The sequence below is a fragment of the Rattus norvegicus genome, chromosome 17 (genome assembly GCF_021556685.1).
Source record: "Rattus norvegicus strain SHRSP/BbbUtx chromosome 17, alternate assembly SHRSP_T2T, whole genome shotgun sequence".
NCBI classification, from domain to species: Eukaryota; Metazoa; Chordata; class Mammalia; order Rodentia; family Muridae; genus Rattus; species Rattus norvegicus.
The window spans coordinates 28536867-28558886 of NC_141550.1; the positions used below are offsets into that span (position 1 = coordinate 28536867).

The 22020-nt window shown below is 40.2% G+C and overlaps 1 protein-coding gene across 49 annotated transcripts in view; it reads right to left on the minus strand.

Moving 5' to 3' along the window:
- Nucleotides 1-22020, minus strand: part of Fars2 (phenylalanyl-tRNA synthetase 2, mitochondrial) — a 434171-nt gene that overhangs the window by 307736 nt on the left and 104415 nt on the right. For all 49 annotated transcript variants that reach the window (XM_087590573.1, XM_087590567.1, XM_087590559.1 and 46 more), the window contains 1 exon segment: nucleotides 6683-6842. In XM_087590573.1, coding sequence (XP_087446699.1) covers nucleotides 6683-6842 — 160 coding nt within the window.

The following is a 22020-nucleotide window of genomic DNA, read 5'->3' on the forward strand; positions in this document are numbered from 1 at the left end:
GCCCTGGGCACCAGGGAAACAGGAACACTTATCTCTGAGAGATGAGACTTAATTCTTCTCCAGGAAGAAGAAGGCAGGAATAGCAGAGCAATCTCCCTGAGTTAGAGACAGAGCTGGAAGTCTGGACAACTTATGGAGGCTGGAACAATGAGACAGAGTGCAGAGGGAGAGAGACACAGACTGAGCAAGCCCTGTGGCTCTACAAAGGACCACCCTCCGTGGCATGCCAACTACTTTGTGTACCTATCCATATACATACATACATACATACATACACACACACACACACACACACACACACACACACACACACACACACTAGAAAAGTAAGAAAACAACTCTCTTCAAATAAGACCATAATAGTCAGCAGGAAAACAGCAAGTTTAAAGACCATTAGCATGAAATGCCTAAAGTATTTTACACTAAATTCACTTTTAGGAACAAAATAGAATATACAAACCTAATAGTCTGAACCACTTTCAATTCATTTACATTAACAGGGATTTACGGATAGAAAGAGAAAAAAACCAAACTGTTCAAGGCATGTTGTCTTTATTACCATTACCTCATCATCTCCCTCTGGACCAGGACACTGTTCATAGCACAGAACCCCAAAAGGCTTTGGTTGAATGTGAGCATATTTTGGTCCCTATGCAGGTCTGACTGGCAACCAGTTTATCTGAGGGGAATCAATACCTGTAGAAGGGCAACATGGTAGAGAGGAAATTGAATAAGAAGAAGAACAAGACCTGCTGTCAGTCTTGCACTTGCAGAGGTAGGAACCACCATCAGAACAGCATCATCTGAAGACATTCCTCCACTCAGGCTCTGGACATGGGAAGGATGTCCTTTGGCAAGGGGACTCCTGGGAGCTAAGGTTGACTCCTGCTGGCTGAAGTGTCCTTGTACTTCAGAAAAGGGATCCTTGTGGATGTGTTTCAAATAGCACCACTAGGAAAGAGGCTCTCTTGTGGGGACATGCCTGTCATGAGAGCATGATGAGAGACAGCCCATCTTTCCCTCAACTTATTCATCTAAACTGCACAAGAGTCAGCAATGCTCTAATGTGAACACCAATGCATGTCAGACACTACTCAAGAAAAAGGATGTAAACACCAAAAGACACAAAAAAATTAAAATTCTAGGAATCCTAAATCCCTATCGTAGATATTTTTTTTTTTGGTTCTTTTTTTTGTTTTTTGGAGCTGGGGACCGAACCCAGGGCCTTGCGCTTCCTAGGCAAGCGCTCTACCACTGAGCTAAATCCCCAACCCCCTTATCGTAGATATTATAAAACAAATGATCACCAAGCAGAGTTCAAAGTATTAAGAAAGCAGTAGCAATATGGAACATAATAATCAATTCCACAAGCATAAAAATAGTTTACAGCACTATTTTATTTCTTTCTAATTCTAAAACCTCTCTTGTAACAACAGCCTTAGGATACTGGCACAATTGAAATGTTAGCAGAAAATAATAAACCATATTTGGAGACCAGGACGAGCTGACTCTAAAGCTGCTATACTAAAAACAAATGCCACAAGGACAGGATGTGTTCTAATTTTTTAATTTTGCTTTTCAAACACAAAGCAATCCAATAATAATAAGTGAGGAGCCCAGGCTATGGACACAAATATAAAGGAGTCTAGACAAGCACGTCTGTGCGCATTATCTTAATGTGGAAAGAGAGAAGTTTGGGTTTTTATGGGTCCTTTGGTACACAAAATGTTAATTGAATATGATATAGTAAACAGAGGCCTTGCACCAAGCTAGCCCAGAACAAGAGAGAAAAAGCTAGCGGGCAGACTGGAGACAAAGGCCCAATTCAATTAGAGAGTCTGACATTTTTACACCATAGATTTCATTGACATTTTTACACCATAGATTTCATTGTCTCAGTCTCAGACAGAATATTAAAATAATGAATATGTCTCACTTACAGAGACAGAGAGAGAGAGAGAGAGAGAGAGAGAGAGAGAGAGAGAGAGAGAGAGAGAACTCCTTTTAATCTATCCTGAAAGGTAAGATAGTTTTGATCCTGCTGCCTCAGCTGCCCAAAATAAGGAATTAACAGCATGTACACTGCTAAAATGGTTTATTCTCCTTTCTGAACAGCTGACCTCAAAGTCAGAATGCTTGGGCTACACCTGGCAGCAAGATCTTCATGTGGCACTTGAGTTCTGGAGGGACAGGGTTAAAGACACACTTCCTTCAGCAGATGCTCTACGTCAGGTTGGCTGCAAGACTCTATCTGTGACAGCCACCATCACTCTTGACTGTCTTCCAATCTCAGTGCTACTCGACATGATGGTACTGAAACGATTTACCAACAATTTCCTGGCTCTCCCCAGACTTGAGCTTACATGAGCACTGTTCTCCAAGAAGACAGAGTATTTTGTTGTTTTAGTTTAATTACATTCTCTACCTCTGCAAAGCAGGTCTAACAACCCAAAGTGAATTTGAAGACATAAAACAGCAGTATGCCACATATGGTGGCTTTAATCTCAGAACTGGGGAGGCACAGGCAGGAAGATCTCTAAGTTAGAGGATACTCTGGCCTATGTAATGAGTGTTGGGCTAGCTAATCCTGTCTCAAAAACAAAACAAAAAAACTGAACAAAACTCAAGCAACACTGATGTACTATAAAATCTGAATTGAAAAAGCCCAAATCCACAAGACTTTAAAAATCAACAAATGAGCCTGGAGAGATGGCTAAGTGGTTAAGAGCACTGACTGCTTTTCCAGAGGTCCTGAGTTCAATTCCCAGAAACCTCATGGTGGCTCACAACCATCTGATGCCCTCTTCTGGTGTGTCTGAAGACAGTGACAGTGTACTCACATACATGAAATAAATAAACAAACAAACAAACTAAAAATCAACAAACACATTCTGATAATCAGACACTACTTCACTGCTGTTTCAAAATTGGAAATTTCTACATTTAGGTATCAGTATGTCTTGACCCATGTCAAGACAGCGATCACAGTTAAAACAAAAAATATAGGGGTTGGGGATTTAGCTCAGTGGTAGAGCGCTTGCCTAGCAAGCGCAAGGCCCTGGGTTCGATCCCCAGCTCCAAAAAAAAAAAAAGAAAGAAAGAAAGAAAGAAAGAAAGAAAGAAAGAAAGAAAGAAAAAAAAAAAGAAAAAATATATTGCAGAAGTAATTTTTTGTATTAGTTTGTAAGTAAAGATTTATTGGAACATACCTAAACCCAGTAATTTACATATCTATGGCTGATTTCTTTTTTTGTTCTTTTTTTTTTAATTAGATATATTTCTTTACTTACATTTCAAACGTTATTCCCTTTCCCGGTTTCCTGTCCATAAGCCACCATCCCCTCACTCTCCCCGATACGGGTATTGCCCCATCCATCCCCTTTACTGACCCCACCCCCATATTCCTCTGGACTTGGGGTCCAACCTTGGCAGGACCAAGGGCTTCCCCTTCCACTGGTGCCCCAACAAATCTATTCTCTTCTACATAAGCAGTTGGAGCCCTGGGTCAGTCCATGTATAGTCTTTGGGTAGGGTTTAGTCCCTGGAAGCTCTGGTTGGTTGGCTTTGTTGTTCTTATGGGGTTGCAAGCTCCTTCAACTCTTTCAATCCTTCCTCTAATAACCCCCAAGAGGGTCCTGTTCTCAGTTCAGTAGTTTGCTGCTAGCATCAAACTCTGTATTGGACATGATCTGGATGTGTCTATCAGGAGACATCTATATCCGGTCCCTTTCAGCATGCATTTTTTAGCTTCATCAATCTTATCTAGTTTTGGTGGCTGTATATATATGGGCCACATGTGGGGTAGGCTCTGAATGGCCGTTCCTTCAGTCGCTACTCTAAACTTTGCTTCCATATCCCCTCCTATGGATATTTTTTTTCCCCTTTTAAGAAGGAGTGGGAACATCCACATTTTGGTCATCCTTCTTCTTGAGCTTCCTGTGGTCTGTGGAGTGCATCTTGGGTAATTCTAGCTTTTGGGCTAATATCCACTTATCAGAATGGTTGTACCAGTTTGCAATCCCACCAACAATGGAGGAATGTTCCTCTTTCTCCACATTCTCGCCAGCATTTGCTGTCACCTGAGTTTTTTACCTTAGCCATCCCGACTGACTGGTGTGCGGTGGAATCACAGGGTTGTTTTGATTTGCACTTCCCTTATGACTAAGGATGTTGAACATTTCTTTAGGTGTTTTTTGGCCACTCAATAATCCTCAGCTGAGAATGTTTTGTTTAGCTCTGTACTCCATTTTTAATAGGGTTATTTGTCTCCCTGAAGTCTAACTTCTTGAGTTCTTTGTATATTTTGGATATAAGCCCTCAATCAGATGTAGGATTGGTAAAGATCTTTTCCCAATCTGTTGGTTGCCATTTTGTCCTATGACAGTGTCCTTTGCCTTACAGAAGCTTTGCAGTTTTATGAGGTCCCATTTGTCGATTCTTGAGCAGAAGTAGATTTTAATAATGAAATTTCACCTCAATGCATAGTTTTGAAAGGTATACAAACACAAAAACCAAAACCAAAAGAACAAACAACAACAAAACAACACCAATATAAAGGCAAATATTAGACCAGATTCCCAGAAATGAAGACCATTAGTCAACATGGAATCTAGCACAAGGTATTCATTCATTCATTTCAGAGCCAGTGCCTCCCACAGAGCCCAGGAAATAAGAAACAACTTTTGAGAGTTAGCTTTGTCCTTCCACCAAGTAGGATGAAGCTCAGGTTGTTAGGGAAACCCTGGGCACATTTATGTACTGAGCCTTCAATCTGGAGCAAGGATGTCTTAATTTTGCACCTCTTCCTTAGTTTTTTTTTTCCCATATTTGCACTAAATTTAACATTTTCAATTTATAAGACATAGTCTTCATGTTATATTATATTTTATTTGTGAAACACATATGACTTCAAATAAAAGTTAAATGACAGATACCAAAAGAAGCTGATAACTACATCAGGGTTTAAAAGGTAGGGGAGTGATCTCCAGGGAAATCTCAGATCCCACCCAGCATTGCTCAGAGGCATGGGGATCAGGGGAGGTCCCATTCCTCCCTCTGCTTTGCTTTCTGTCCCTGTATTGCTATCCCAGCCTTTGTTTGCAGTGTTCAGCCCTGTGACTGCAGACTTGGTTATTACGTGTTCCCTTTTCCACACCATTGTTTGGTTGTCTGGTAGCTGCCCTGCTAATTCTCCCTGATCTTCTGCTGGCTGTTCTCCGGCAGGCACCCTCCTGAGTACAGGATCCATCCTGCATGAAGCACCTCTCCTTAGTACTTGCTAGAGGGTAAAGATGTCTAACTCCTTCAAGGCAGGAATTAGGTCTAGATTATTCCATACTGTGATGTGTACAACCTAGCAGAAATCAAGTTCATAAAATCTCAAAAGCAGCAACTGCCATTATTTCCTTACAGTAATATGTAAAACGCATGATACAGAGGGACATAAAATTTTGTGTGTAACATAGCAGAGGGAAATCTGCAGATAAAAACCTGGCATGCTGTGTGGAGCTAGTAGAGCAGAGAATTTCCCTCACTCCTGGGATGGCCTTTCCCTGCCCTGTCTCTTAAATATTTGAACAATATAATCTGTATTAAGTAGATTATACAACTGCTAATATGGCCGCAATTCTTTTATTTCGGAAGTAAAAAGGGCTAGGCATAATGTTGTTTTTAAAATAAACAACCTTGAACTGAATTCTGTTTCACATTAGATCATTTAATATGAAATGCTTCAAATCTGGAGACAGAAACGGAAAATAGCAACCATCCATGCACCCAGTGTTCTATTTTATCAAATCACAACGTTTTGTCATATTTTACTTCATATTGTACAAAATAAAACATCACAAATATAGATGGATGCAGTTTCCCACACCCCCCTGTTAGTATTCCTTACTGCCCAGAAACATGCATGTCTGATGTTGATGTGCAAATTTAAAATAATGTATGCCATATAAAAATGTATAGTGGCTTCTCAGTGACTTCTTAAATGTTGTATGAATTATGCATATGATGATATGGAAGTAAGGATACTCCTTGTTAAAATAGAGCAGCAGAGCCTCACTAAATTGCAAGAGTGATCTTAAACACATGCTTTCCTTCATGCAAGGAGGGCAGTCTGGAGGAATGAAGCATTCAGGGGACCCAGATCAGGGAGCTCTGGGAACCAGCTGGGGATGGAGACTGTGACTCCAACAACAGGAGGAACAACAGTATGCCCTCCCCCCACCCCTAGGAAGAATATATAGAGGCAAGTTTATGAAATGACAACTAAAATCTAAACAGTATTATTCTTCTTATGAGAATGCATGGTTAATTTTTCTCCTAGTGACTGTAGCGATCAGTACATCAATGTATGATTATGCCATATTGTCACAATGTGTCTCCACATTGTGAAGAATCATATCCATGGGCTCTAAAAATACAGAAACAAAACCAAGGAAACCAGACACTTTCCACTGATGATGAGTAAATCCACCATCACTGTTCCTTCTCTAGCTAATTCCTTTCTAACCTATAAAAATGCAAGAACCGAAGACTCCCTTCCTCCTCCCTATAACTTAGACAAAACCAAATCAACAGCAAAATCCTCACATAAAACCAGCCTCAATGATTTGTTGCACAATGTTCAGGAACTTTTGAACTACTAACCCTTGAAAGACAAAGATTTCCAAGTACCTACCATCTCCAAAAAGATGTGTCACAAGCCTAGTGAGTACTTGTTTAAGGTCAAATTCCACAAGCTTCACAGCCTCCATGGTGTGTGTCTCTTGCTTATGAGCAGAACGAGAACTTTCTTCAAAGAGCTGCAAGCTTTCTCCATCCTTTACACCAGCAAATAACTGTAATCCAAAAGGAACAATGAAAAGTGTAAAACAGGGTCCTGGTCAGTCTCTATCAAACAGCATAGAAATTCTGGTAAAAATAATTATTACTTCAGTTACAATATGGGGATAAGAAGTATATCTTAATAGATATCAAAAAATAATTAAATTTTGAAAAGAAATTTTATAGTTAATATGCACATTGAAATTTACGGCATTTTGCACTAATGTTGCAGCAAGCTCTGCGCTCCCTAGAGTGGAGGATCTCAGGGAATTAAAAATGATTCCTGGATCTTTGATGATCTGTTTTACATTTGCCTGAATTTATTTTCATCCTTACAGGAGATATTATCCAACTCCAATGGAAATACCAAACTTAGAGTCTAAAATACCATGCCTACATGTCCCACAGGAGCTTCCCAAGTGATCTAAGACCAAGTAAGAAAGCACAGTTTCAGAATTAAACACTATAAAGTCTATAAAGACAGGAAGCCTGCTAGAGTTTTAATACATTATTTCTAAAAATGCGTTTCAAGGTTTTGCACATATTTCTGTACTTATATGTGAAAGCATGGACAAATTACATGATAGCTAAGATGTATCAGCTCATGACACATTTGATGAGTTCATAGGTTCTTATGGTAAGGAATATATGAAAATACAGAGTACACGGCATAACCCAACAAGTAAATAAACCTTTCTTTACATCAATAACCACAGATGTCATTAATCATATGCTATTTTCCCAACAAAAATTGAGTATCAGAGCTAATGAGATGGATCAGTGAGTAAGTGCTGGCCACATACTCATGAGGGCCTAAATGCCAATCCCTAGGTGCCGCATTGGAAGCCAGGCTCAGTGACAGGCATCTGTGATCCCAGTGCTGGGGACGCAGAAACAGGAAGATCCCTGGAGACCAAGCTAACAAAGCAGCAAGTTCCAAGTTCAGTGAAAGATCCTTTCTAAAGACACAGTGGAGAATAGAGGAAGTCACCTGATACCCACCTCTGGCCTCTGTGCATGCACATGTGGAGGCGCAGGCATACAAGTTTGCCTGAATTTACAGTCACTTGCTTACAACAGATACTATCGTCAATTCCATTGGAAATACCAAGTTTTAGACTCTAAAATAGTATCCCTAAGTGTCCTATGGGATCTTCCCAATGCAATCTAAGACTAAATTGAAAAAAAAAAACAGTTTAAGAATTAAATCCTATAAATGTCAATAAAGATAGGAAGTTTAATACATGGACACACACACACACACACACACACACACACACACACACACATGCATACCCACTCTGGTGACATAGCAGATCAACTTTACCTATGAGGAGAATGGGTTGAGAAAGAGAAATAACCAAATGGCTATCATTGTTTAAACCTCTCATGGGAGTCTCATGGGAGACAATTAATGTTTTACTAGAGAGTTGCCAGTTCTAGTAATTTTGTACTGGATGATTAGAACAATGCTTGTACTGAAAAAAAAAATGCTAAAGGCAAAAAGAAAATAATAAAGTAAATAGGAATTACTAAAGAAAAGTCTACAAAAAAGCATGAAACCAGCAAAACATCAGGCAAAGAATCCCTGAGAATGCCTGCCTTCCCAGCACAGTAGGGACAAAGCTAAGCATAAATGACAACTTAGTACAGCTAACAAGACACAAGTGCAAGCCAAGTAGGCTGATCAAGTCACAATGTCTGCTGAATACCACAAAATGGCTCAATCCCCCAGCAAAGACTAGACATGTAAAACGGAACTTATGGAAATATCCACTTGAGTCCCACACCTTGTAGGCAAAAAGAGAGTGACAGTTGTGACCAAACCAAGGAAGTCTGAGACTGAGGTATCCTCTAAATGCAAATAAGTCTTTGCAGAAGATTTCATTACCCTAGGCCTTCAGTGAATCCTATGAATGCTGAAAATAACTCACCTTCTGTTTATTTAATACAATAAAGGACTCAAGCCTAGGGAATGGTGCTGCCCACTATGAAGTTGGGTCCTCCCACATTAATTAATGTAAACAAGAAAATGCCAGACAGACTTGTTCAGAGGGCAACTAACGCCCCCTCCAAGTCCCTCTTTGAGACTCTCTTCTCAGGTGATTCTATAACATAACAAGCAAAATTGTTGACTTAAACGAGCTATCATATTTGTACACTGCTTCTGGTGTTCTGAGAGTTCAAAATAATAAACAAAAAGTTTTTTACTGAAGAAATATTTAAATAAATTGTGGTCAGTCTACATAGATGAATGAACACTATGCAAGTGTAAAAGAGATTGCAGAAAACCTTCCTGAACTTCTAGGAAAAGATTTCCAATATTCAATAAATAAATAAATAAATAATTTAAAAAAAACGATATGGACGAAGGAGCAAATGCTGCCGTTCCTGTAAGATGAAGCCAGGACATGAAGACATGCGGTCTCCATGTATCCACAAATGAATAGCAGGATAAACTACATGCCGAAGACCAGCCTGGCGACAGGGATGGAGATAAAGGACAGGCAGATGAGTGGGAATGGAGTGTGACGATGGCCACGACAGACACTGATGGCACTAGCTACAGTAACTTTGCAAAACTATAGTAAGTCACTTTATGAGGTTAAAAAGGTAATTATAGGGACAAACATGGCACACAAATCAGTTAATATTTCAAGAAGAGTATATGGTAAGAATTCTGAAACCACTTTAAGTTTCTTCTGTGGCTTATTGTGTATTAAATGCATTATGGGTAAGAAGAACAAGATCCTAAAAGTCACAATCAAGAGCAATGGAGATGGGGCTGGGGATTTAGTGCAGTGGTAGAGCGCTTACCTAGGAAGCGCAAGGCCCTGGGTTCGGTCCCCAGCTCCGAAAAAATGAACCAAAAAAAAAAGCAATGGAGATAGCCAGAAAGAGCCATTTGTTTCTAGTCTGAGACTAGAGGCGACCACGGAATTCAACATATGTTCAGATACTTGTCAATGTAAAAACAGACGTATGTAGATTTACTGACTATGTCTGAAAAGGCCTAGACAAAATGCCATTGCTTGTAACAATAATCACACTCAGGTTTGGGTTTCTAAATACCATTCTCACATAAAAGAAGAATCCTTACAGAAATAATTGATTCTAAAAGATGAAGCAGGGATACTCTAGTGGACACAAATTAACAATAGGCCAGGTCACAGGAGACTAGCACAGGGGCCCCCATAGCCACATCTGGACCCAACTGAGTAATACACAAATAAGTAGAGCATATATTACACAACAGAAATAGAACAAAATAGGAAGCCAGATGATAGCAAATATTGAGTGAATTCACATGGAGAAGTTCTAATAAATGCACAGAAGAATAAAGTTTGTCAAAGCCACAGTAATTCGGAAGATGACCAATGGGATCTAAAGATGGTGGGAGAAAGATGAGAAACAGGGTATTTACAGATATAAAGGAGGTTCCACAGGCAACTTTCTAATTACATCCGTAAAACAGTGACATTAATGGATGAGATACATGCTATCTTTACCAAGTAACCCTCAGAATAACGAGAGCTGTACATTATCAACACTCTGTCCCCACAAACAATGTACTGAAAACAGCAGAAAATTTTTCCTTGATTTTGTTTTTTTGCCAAAAATATATAAGTCAAATCAGATCATGAGAAAATATCAAATACTGTCTAAATCAGCAACATCCTGCTGATTTGGAAATTGCAGTCAAGACAGCCAGGGTCACTCTAAACCAGTGGTTCTCAACCTGTGGGTCACAATGCCTGTGAAGGTTGAACCCTTTCATAGGGGTCACATTTATATCAGCTATCCTGCATACCAGAGATTTACATTATGATTCACAGCAGTAGCAAAACTACGGTTACAAAGTAGCCATGAAAATAATTTTATGGCTGGGAGCTAACACAGCATGAGGGAACTGTATTAAAGAAATGCAGTAACAGTATGGTTGAGAACCCATCACTGCTCAAGACAAGAAAGACTGAGGACTGTCATAGCTTCAGGAAGGTAATGAGGATATGCCCACTACACAGAGTGTCATTCTGGATTGAATTCTGCCTCCTCAAGTGGGAAGAAAGGTTCTAACTCCAGCAAACATAACTGAATGTTCTCTTTCACTCCTCAGAGCGGCATGAGTTTTTGCTTTCTTTTGTGATTTGATTTTTTAAATAAAGATTAATTTTGAAGAAGAGTTTTAAGTTGGCGACAAAAGTGAGAAGGTAGAGCTATTAATATACTACCAGTCCCCAATACACACACACACACACACACACACACACACACACACACACACACAGATACATACACACACACTCACACACACACATACACACATATACACACAAACACACACACAGACACATACACACACACACTCATACACACATACACACACACATACAAACACACACAGACACATACACACACACTCACACACACATACACATACATACACATACACATACACACACATACACATACACATACACACACATACACACACATACAACACACAGATAGACACATACACACACATACACATACAAACACACAGACATACACACACTCACACACATACACACATACATACACAGACATATACACACACAGACACACACACATACACACACATACACACAGACACACACACACAGACAGACACATACACACACACACTCACACACACATACACACACAGACACACACACAGACATATACACACACTCACACACATACACACACACACACACACATACACATACACACATACACACACAAACAAACACACACACACACACACACACACACTACTACATAACACATTTCTACTTCCTCTATTTACAGTGTCTGCACCAAGGGCCATGCCTTATGTGATTAATGGCCACAGACAGACACACAGTCAGTCCTTACTGTCCTTAGCTGTGCTCACGGCAGCAGAGTTTACAGTCAGGATCACTACTGGAGCTAGGTGGTCCATGGTTTTGTAGATGTACAATGAAATGTAGCCACTATTTAACAGATTATACAATAGTTTCAATGTGCTAAATGTTATCTGTCCTCTGCCACTGTGTCTCTCTCCAGTGACCCTTGGTGAGCACTAATCTTTTCACTTCAGTCTACAGTTTCATCTTTTCCAAAATACCATGGCTGGAAGCATGGAGTATGCAGACTTTTCAAATGGCTCTTTTCACTTAGCCATATGCACTTAACTTTTCTATTTTCTCTAGGCTTGAAAGCTCAAGTATGATTATTTTTAAAACAACATTTTTTATTATTAATACATTTTTGGACTTGGTGTTTTAATTTTTTTTAAACACTTCATACTCCTATGCCTTAGGATTACAATGGCTAAAACAATTGGGACCTGTTCTGCCACACTGCCAAAAGCACTGTCCAACAGTCTGTCCGTGCTAGGTGACTTTAGGTCTGTGGAATTGTGCAAATCACTAGGAAATCTGAAGGCCTAGACTGAGGACACTTTCAACCTCAAAAACTGTAAGAATAGAGTATTGATGGCCCTATGGCCAATTTACCTCTTAAGATGAGAGTTCTCAGGGTTCTGTTCCCATCTCCTGAAAGCCCTAAAAGAAAGGCAGAGCTACATGCAGAAACCCCCACAATGCACCTGTGCTTCTCCAGGCTCTCAGTTCAATGTACATGTCCTCTCCTCAAGGAATTGTCCCATTTCTATAAGTTTTAAATACAGCAAGGTTCAATGAGATGGTGCAGCTGGTAAAAGTGCCTGAGTTACCTGAGTGACCCATGTGTGACAACCTGAGTTCAATTCCCAGAACTCCCATGGTAAAGTGACAGAACTAACTACCATGCAGAATACAGACAAGACAAGAACAGACACAGACAGACAGACACACACACACACACAGACATGCATGCATGTGAAAAAAATGAATGTTAACATCTGAAGAATAGTATTTCATGTGATGCTTATTATCTCTTTTTATCCCATCTGTCATCACATCTAATCTGCAGAAGTTTCTGGAACTTGATTTTGTAAACTGGTTTCACAATAATAGTATAAGGCTTCTAGGAAGTGAATGTCTTTCATACTTTATTCCTGTCTCTCTGTCTATTTGTCTGTTTGTTTGTTTTATGGAGGTAGGTATTGAACATAGAATCATAGTATGCCTAGTTCTACCCTTCTTTGTTGCTGTTATTTCTTTAAATTAAGACAAGGGGTCTCACAGTGTAGCACAGACCTGGACAATTGTACTAATTCTCATGTTCAAGCTCTAGTTATTAACCACCATGACCACCCTGGTTCTTAATGAAATGTTACCCAGTTTGATTACTCAAAATTCTAGCTTTCTATCCAAGTGACTTTGACATTATACAAAATGTAAGACTCTCAAGCAATGCGATCTGAACTAGCAATATGGCATCTAAATACCTGATGCTGAGATTGAAGATAACTCCAAAATTACTGTTTGGGGCCGGAGAGATGGCTCAGCTGTTAGGTGCACTGGCTGCTCCTCCAGAGAAACAAGGTTAGGGTCCCAAAACAGTGGCTCACCATCAGTTATAGCTCCTGTACCAGAGGCCTCCATGGGCACCAGGCATGCATGTTCTACACAGAAATACATGTGGGCAAAACACCCACACACATAAAATAAAACTAGAGGGAAAAGCATTTTAAATACTTCTAACACCTTCAGCATTGTTTGAATGTCCCCTGAAGAGACTAGATGAAAGAGACTAATAGCCCTTTAATTGCTAAACATGATTTTCCAAAACAAAAAACAAAACAGAACTTCCCAATATGACTTTTAAGCTTTGGAAAGGGAAATACTCTGTAGAGATTGTAGTTCATAAGCACTATTTTCCTTTAATGGCAAAGAATTTAGTAACTGCATTAAATTAACAAGCAACATCAGTCTTCGTAGAAAAGTTTCTATGAAATAATGTCATCCATTACTAGACTGAGGGTGAGCCATACCACAGACATTAAAAATTCAGGATTTAGAAGAAAAGCCTAGCAGCAGGGTATCCATCATCTCTGTGTGGTAGGGCCACTCATAATTCCCCTTACTTTTGGTGTTCTTAATGTATCTTTTACATTTCCTAATAAACAAGATTACATCTGAAGTTAGGTGAAGAGAATACAAATGTCACCTGAAGGACAATCAAGGACGTGGTGGGGGCTGAAAAGATTGCTCAGTGGGTAAAAATTTTTCTCCCAGAAAACCTAGGTTTGGTTATCAACAACCATGGGGCTCACACAGCACCTAGAACTCCAGTACTATGGGATCCAATGGCCTCCCTGACCTCAATGGGCATAAGGCACAAAAATGGTTTATGTATGCGTGTGTGTATGTGTGTGTGTGTGTGTGTGTGTGTGTGTGTGTGTGTGTGTGTGTGTGTGTGTAGAGAGAGAGAGATTTTTCAGGCAACTCATACCTACAGAGTGAGGGGCATAGAGGAGTATTTACTCAGTATTGTACACTGCAAATAATACAGTTATCAACTCTTAGTGTTACAGCCCACAATGCTTTGCTGCTTTGTACAGAAGCATCGAGCTGGCTGCTTCTAAGATTGGAACCATTCCCCAAATAAGCTAACTGGTGGGAAATAAGAAGAGAACATAATCATATGAGAGGAGTATTTCATCAGTGTAGACAGATGTAAGAATAGGAACTCTTGGTCAAAATGCAGAATACTTAGTATAGAAAGTTTTAGATTTTTTATGACATTTTCAAGTATAATTTCCTTCTGTGAATTTTTCTTTCCCCCCTACTCCCTCTTGTACTTGCCTATGTCAGGTAGCCTCATACTCACCTGGGTTCCTGAACACCTGTTTTCCCTGAATCATGCACTGCTCCCTTCTGGTTACATGACCTATATCCCCACACATACCCACATATACGCAAGTATGAAAACATTTCCCGGGAGGATCTACATATAACAAAGAATGTGCGGTATTTCTCTGAGCCTGGATTACCTTGCTAAATACAATATTTTACAAATTTATCCATTTCCCCACAAATAACATAATTCCATTTTTCTTTACATTTAAATGAAATACCACTGTGCATATGTACCATATTAACACGATCCAATTCTGTGGCGATGGACACCTAGCTAGGTTGGTTCCACTGTCTTGCTATTATGAACCAAGCAGCAGTAAGCCTGGAGGGACAAGCATCTGTGAGGTAATGCATACAGCACATCGGGTATTTAAACAGAGGCTGTGGAGCTGGGTCTTAATAGCTTTTCTTCACTCTCCACACTGATCCCATGTCTCATAGTCCCATCACAATTCATAGGGTCACCCCCTCCCCAGTACTAGCTAGCATCTCTTACTCTGTTTCTTGGTGGAGGCCATGCTGACTGAGATAAGATGGATTCTCAGAGTTATAATTTGGATTTGTTGACAGCTAAGGATATTGAACACTTTTTAAAAATATTTATTAGCCATTTATGTTTCTTCTCTGGAGAAGTCATTCACCAATGACTGATAGTTCAGTTCTTTTGATGTTTAACTTTTTTTATATATTCTAGATATTAACACCTTGTCTGGCAAAGATCTTCTCCCACTCTGTAAGCTGTCAACAGAGCAGACTGCCTACATATATTTTTAATGTGCTAATCACCTTATGCTTCTCTATATTCTTAAGTTTATGATCCATCTTTGACACAAATGCCATTACATTGTTAGCAAAGAAAAATGGAAACTTCTCTCAAATTTGCATTAGACCTGAGAAGAAACATTTGACCACGTAAGAAGTCAAAACCTTCGATGTTAATCCAATGTTTGTTTGTTTGTTTGTTTGTTTTCCTGAACCACAGCTAAGGATAAGCACCTCAAACAATAAAACCTAAAGTTAAGACTTAGCCAAAAGTTTCACACAATGCTACAAGAAGACTAGTTCATTCTGCCCTTTCCTAAAGGATCAGTATTAAAGCCATGACAAAGCAGCCTGGTGCAGCTCTCAGCCAAGACATAAGAAAACTAACTTTAATGGGCATGGTTCCCTGGTGTGCCTTTCTCCAAACTCAAAGCACTTGCCTGATAATACTAATGTATGTGCACATTAGTAATAAAGTGTACTATTACTTTCAAAGCACATGACCCTCCCCTGAACCAGGTACAGCTCCTGTCACTGTTAACTCTTCCCCCATGCCACCTCTGTACAAAGATGAAAACTCAAACTTAAAATAGTATGTCTTCTCCAAGTTCCATAGGTAGCAGATAACACTGAGAGGCAAATCGTGGCCTATAGAATTAAATTATGGACTGCAATAAACCACTTTCAACAAATCAGAAGCACTGGAATGTTTATGCAAATACATCAAACATGCCAAAAATTTCAGAAAGCAAGGGAGGAGCAGCAAAAGTTAAAGCAAGCCATTATTCAGGAGAATTCAGTGAAATATAGAGCTGAACATTTTGTCTAATAGTTATATATTAATATCAGTATTATTAAGAAAGTATAAACAACTCCTATTTATACAGGGGCAATAGGGTTCCCTTTTGAGATTCTTAATGTCATTAATAAAAGAATTTTAAAATGGACTCAAATGGAGACATAAGGACAATTTTATTAGCGTTAAGGAGGAAAAAAAAAAAAAACCACAGGGAAGGCAAACTGTAAAACCTCAGCTGCTGCCAGAGAAAGAGAATGGAGGAAAGAAGGGGGAAGCTTAGAGGTTAACATTTAAGCTGACATAGAGGTCAGACACAATGCTTTTGGCCAGGGAAGCATTAGAGAATGGGTAAGGAAGTTGGTTTACTTCTTTACTGAATAGTTGAGAAAAGCCATCAGTTCTAAGACCCCACATGGCTGTAGTCCTTAAGCTTCTCTACTAGGGGTGGGGTTTCTGGGGTGGAATAGTACAGTATCTCATTAAAGAATGAATTATTCTGCTATCTCTTTAGCATGACTTAACATGAGCCCACCTTCCCAAGAGTGATTCCTTAGCCAAAGTGACTGAACCAGCTTAACTGTAATGTTGGGACTATATTCAGGCCTAGGGTTGTATTCCCTTGACCAGGAGTTTTTCTATTCTAGCCTGATGTGTAGCTTAGAACAATGCCAAATACAGGTGTCAAGCATTGTAAGACTATTTTCAAAACTAGTAAGAGCTACATAGTGAGTTCCAGGTCTCTCTAAGCCCCAGAGTATACAAGTATGACCAAAATCTATCTGAAATATACACAAAACATTGAAGACTGGAAATCACAGAAATAAGGTGAAGGAGTAGCAGGTGAGGCCATCTGTACAATATGGCACAAAGAAAAATAAGAGTATCTAATCATGGCCAGTTACTATTTCTAATGAAGCATAACATGGGGACAGGAAGAGATTGTAAGGATCAGCCCAAAGAAGGAAAAAAAACCCAGGAGGTGCAGGTAAGGTCACATAGACAACAAAAATCAAACCCAGACCAAAACAATGATACTAACCCAATCCCAGAAATAGTTAAGAGGTCTCACTTAACCTTGTGATTGAGAGACAGATGTTGATAGACACTTAAGTTTCCACCAACCACACAAAACAGGTCAAGTCACCTCTTTTCACACTAGGCCTTCACTCATTTCTGACATTTTCTTACCTATCACAATACAAACCCAAATGAATACAAATTCTATCCTGCCTGCAGAAGCCAGGGGAACAGTTCAAATGAGAATACAATAGATACAAGAAACTAATTCAGATATGGTCTAACAAGGGAGAGGATAACAAAGTCAATTAAGTCTAAATTTTAGAAAGCAAAAAATGATTTTTTTTTCAAAGAGTACTAGATGTTAGGCATACATTTCAAGTCAAAGTAAAAAAAAAAGAAAAGGAGGAAGAGGAAGAGGAGGAAGAGGAGGAAGAGGAAGAGGAGGAGGAAGAGGAGGAAGAGGAGAAGGAATCATCAACAAAAGGATAATATACAAACATGCAAAATTCTCAATATCCAAAGGAAAAGGGATCAGAGGAAGTAGAATTACAGATGGCTGTGTGGGTCTGCGCTATGGTTTCAATCAGCCATTCCTTTTCCATTTGCTCACTGACATATCCAGAGACCACTTGCTCCTTCAGCACCACAAGCCTTGTGTGTGAGTGCTATAGTCTACCCATGCTGCCTATTTCTCTGAGTTTCTGTGACAGAGCTTTTGACACTGCTACAGCTCATAGGCCATAAACTGATGGCAACAGGTATTTTCTACCTTGAAAGGTCATTACCTTACTTATTACATTCTTTCATTTAATGTCTATGACACTTATTAACCCTATATTGGCCAGTAAGAAATCAGGGGTTTCAGCGGTTAAATGAGGTGCACCATTGCACAGTAAGGGATGGAGGCTGAATCCAAACCCAAGTCTACAATTGTGATCCAGTCTGGGACCCAGGTTCCTCACTCTGGCTTCAATATGACAAGGACCAGACAGACAGACGGGATGAAGAACCTGATATAAAGCATGACCATAACTCAGCTTCTGTGCCTCATACATTGCATTACTTGGGAAACTGTGCATAAAGTGATGATAGTTTACTCCAATTAAAATATATAAAGATCACCAAACTATTATTACTATTATTATCATTATTATTGGAGGTGGGAAATTGCGGGACAAGTGAAACTGTGAGACGAGACAAAGTCTCGTTAAGGTTGAGTGGACTCAGAAACCCGGGTGTCCTCGTGCCTGAGGACTGTGGGTGTTTCATCCATTTCCAACCAGGATCCTGCCCTGGAACACATGACCCATGACACCCCATGGAGAGGATCACGACAACCCCTCACATAGGGGCAGGGCCTGAAGCCCCTCCACATGCAGATGGAGCATCCCTAACATCTCAGACCACGCTAATAGAAAGCATCTGCTCTTAGACCCCAACCCACCCCCAAGACTCTGCTCACAAGGAATAAAGCACGAATTATGTCATCAAAGACCTTCTGAGAGTCTGCCATATACAGCTCTAACACCTTGGGGAAGAGACATTCTCTCCAGAAGCCTTCGTAGCTGGAAGCTGTTTGAGTTTACCACCTCTCCATAAGCCCCAACTTTGGCTCCTAACCCATGCTGCTCCAGAGGCCTTGGAAGGTCTACTCCCCCTCCACTTCAGAGAGCCCAACTCTTCCAATGCTCGAACCAGGTCAGACTGTGGCAGATCTGTGCAGACAGCGTCTGGTACACAGACCAGCAGGAGATAGCCTGGTCAGTAAAGTGAGGGAACTGCAAATAGGAGGCCCAAAAACAACATAAAAAAGTGAGATATGATGATGCCCACTTATAATCCCAGGGCTAGGAAAGGGGAGACGAGCAGGTCCTAGCCAGCCTGATGAGTCCCAGTGTAGTAATAGATCCTGACTTAAAATAGGGCGACCAGTTCTCCAGGAACTGCAGGCATGTGTACACACACAAGCACAGACAGAACAACAACCAGTTACGCTCGCCTTTGGAGTAGACTAAGCATCTGTGAAGTTGCACCAATGTGGACAGTTTGGGGACCATTCAAGGACTGCTTCCCGCACAAACGGAATGCAGTGGTCCTCTACACTAGCTGCTACCCATAGGAAAATGTCATGTTAGAAACCATGTGAACTTCTGAAGCAATGTACGCTATGAGAGAACTGTGGCCTACAGCGTCCTAGTGCGAGCATCCTGGAGTGAGCAACCTAGAGCACTCTGCGGCACGCTGGACCATCCTGGACACATTTTATGTCCCTGTGTTTGACTTCAGTGATCTCAGCCCTTTCATCCTAAACTGAAAAAGAAAAGTGACAGAAAGAAAAATAGAAGAAATCGAGGCAAGAAACATTTGAGAGTTGAATAAATCAAACACAGAGCTCCAAAGGAATTTTAAAAAAAAACTTCTCAAATATGACAACTGTTCAGAAGATTTGCTCAGAGGAAGTGGCAGGTCTGTGACATTCTATACAGTGTATAAAACTGAAAGATGATGTATTCAAGAAAATAGTCAACCCCTACAGAAGGTGTGTGGGTGGACACATACTCAGAAATCAGAGCCCTTCTTGGGCACTCAGAAAGGGAATCTACAGAACACACGTAAAGATGCTAACAAGAAAACCCAACCTGTTTCTCTACCAGAATCCTGGGGCAGGAGAAGATGGGAGGTGGCGACGGTCTTCTCGGGCTCTCAGGGAAAACAGGCACTGGGGAGCTCTTCATAAATGGTCTCCACAGTGTTAGGTACAGTGTTAACCTAGCACTCAGGAGACTGGAACTGGGGAGCCTGGGCTGCATAGGGAGAGACGCTTCAAACAAACAATATTTTGGGGCAAGGAGACATACAGTAGCTAGGGAAGTGCTAGACTAAGAAAGTGTGATGGAAACCAAAGAAGACTGTGTTTGGGAAATAAATCAAGTGCAATGTTTCTAAACTATATGAAATTTCTGCATTGTAACATTAAAACAGATGTAATAAAAAAAAAACCTTTCAATCACATTAGAAAATGTGATTACATGCTTTTGGTAAGACTGTCAGCCACTATAATATCAGCAATTTGGCTACATGGAAGCTTCTATTACCCCTGTCTGAGGTAACAGAGCAAGAAGAACACAGGACTATGGGCAAAGCATAAAGTATTCTTGGTCTGCACAATATCAAGTGTGAGGGAAAGTGGCATGAGGAAAGGAAGGAACTTCATGAATAGTGTAACTGGTAACTATGACTGGGACCTGAAGCCAAGCAAAACAGGTAAGTGCAGAAGTTGAGTGCATGAAAGAAAGGAGGGTAGAACCATGAAACTGGGTAATGACAATAACTGCTTTAATGGGGGAGAGGGAAGGGAAAGGAGAAGAGGCAAAAATGACTTCAAAAACGACATCAGTCATCGAGTGGAATTCTTGTTAGCAGCATCTTTTGTCTACATCAAGGTACATTTCTCCAGGTCATCCTGCTTAAAAGTCTAAGTTAATCACATGACTATTAGAAAGTGCCTAACAGAAAAGACTGAACAATCAGCAGAATGAAAGATTCACAGTCAAATTAGGCAAGACAAAGAGTTACTTTCTCAGTAATATGAGAGGTCCTAGGCAATCAGAGAAAACCAGGAGATACTTTGCAACCGACAATAATAACTGAGGTATTTGGAAGTAAAAACACAAGAAGTCCACGAAACACAAGAAAGTAGCTAAGTATTTCCCTATGATAAGCAAAGTCCTTCCTCACCCCTTCTCACATTTTGCAATAACCTTAGACAAAGAATCAGTTATCAGAGAACTGAGTTCTACACAGAGGAACTGTTGGCCACAACTGTCCACCAACAAGTGAAAAGGGGGCTTAGAGAGGACAGATCCATTCTTGAATGCCCAGAGTGAGTCAGATGGAGATTACAGGATGCAAATATCATTCATCTTATAAATTCCCCAATACTCATCCAGGATAGTGTTCAGTTAACACGACCGCAACTCCCCAATTCTGTGTTCTGCTAAGAGAGAACTAAGTAGAGAGTGGACAACAACAGAACATACACGTGAGACCAGCCATATGGAGACATTTTCACTCCAAATCCTGCAGCTCGAGCACTGTAGGCCAGCATGAGACCAGTGCCATCTAGAGGCACAGGACAGTGAGTTGCTTCATCACTGGCCAGGATACAAAATTTCTCATCAAAAAGTATTCCCTGTTACTTATTTTCATTTTCAAAAGATTACTACCTAGCAATATCATATTTATAATACCTTTTAAATTAAAGCCAGATGTAACTGACACCAGGGTCATATTAACTTAGTAAAATGCCAGTTGATTTTTCATTTCCACATTTTTACCCTCAATGGGTAATTTCTGAAACAGACAGTGTTTCAGGAGATGACCCCAAGGAAACAGGAAGACAGACCAAATAAACCACTGATTAGTTCTGCAGTTGGAAGTCACCAGCTCCTTACACAGCCAATGATAATCCAAGAAGCTAAGTCAAGAAGGCTTAGAAATAATGAGACAAAACCCAATTCAGGTAGAAAAGCAGAAAGAGGGGTTCGGAATCCACACAGTAGCACGCTCCTGTTGTCATAGCCAAGGAGTGCTAAAGCAGAAGATTCAACTGAGTCAGACAGGCGGACACTTGCTTGGGGACAGCAGCAAGACAGTGTCTTAAATGAAAAACAAAAAAACAACAACAAACAACAACAAACCCAAAGAACTTTAAGGTTGACTACTGCGGTTGGTTCCCTAAAGACTTGTCAGTGAAGGGCAGGTACCCAGCCTGTGGCCACTCCTGCAAAGTAGCAA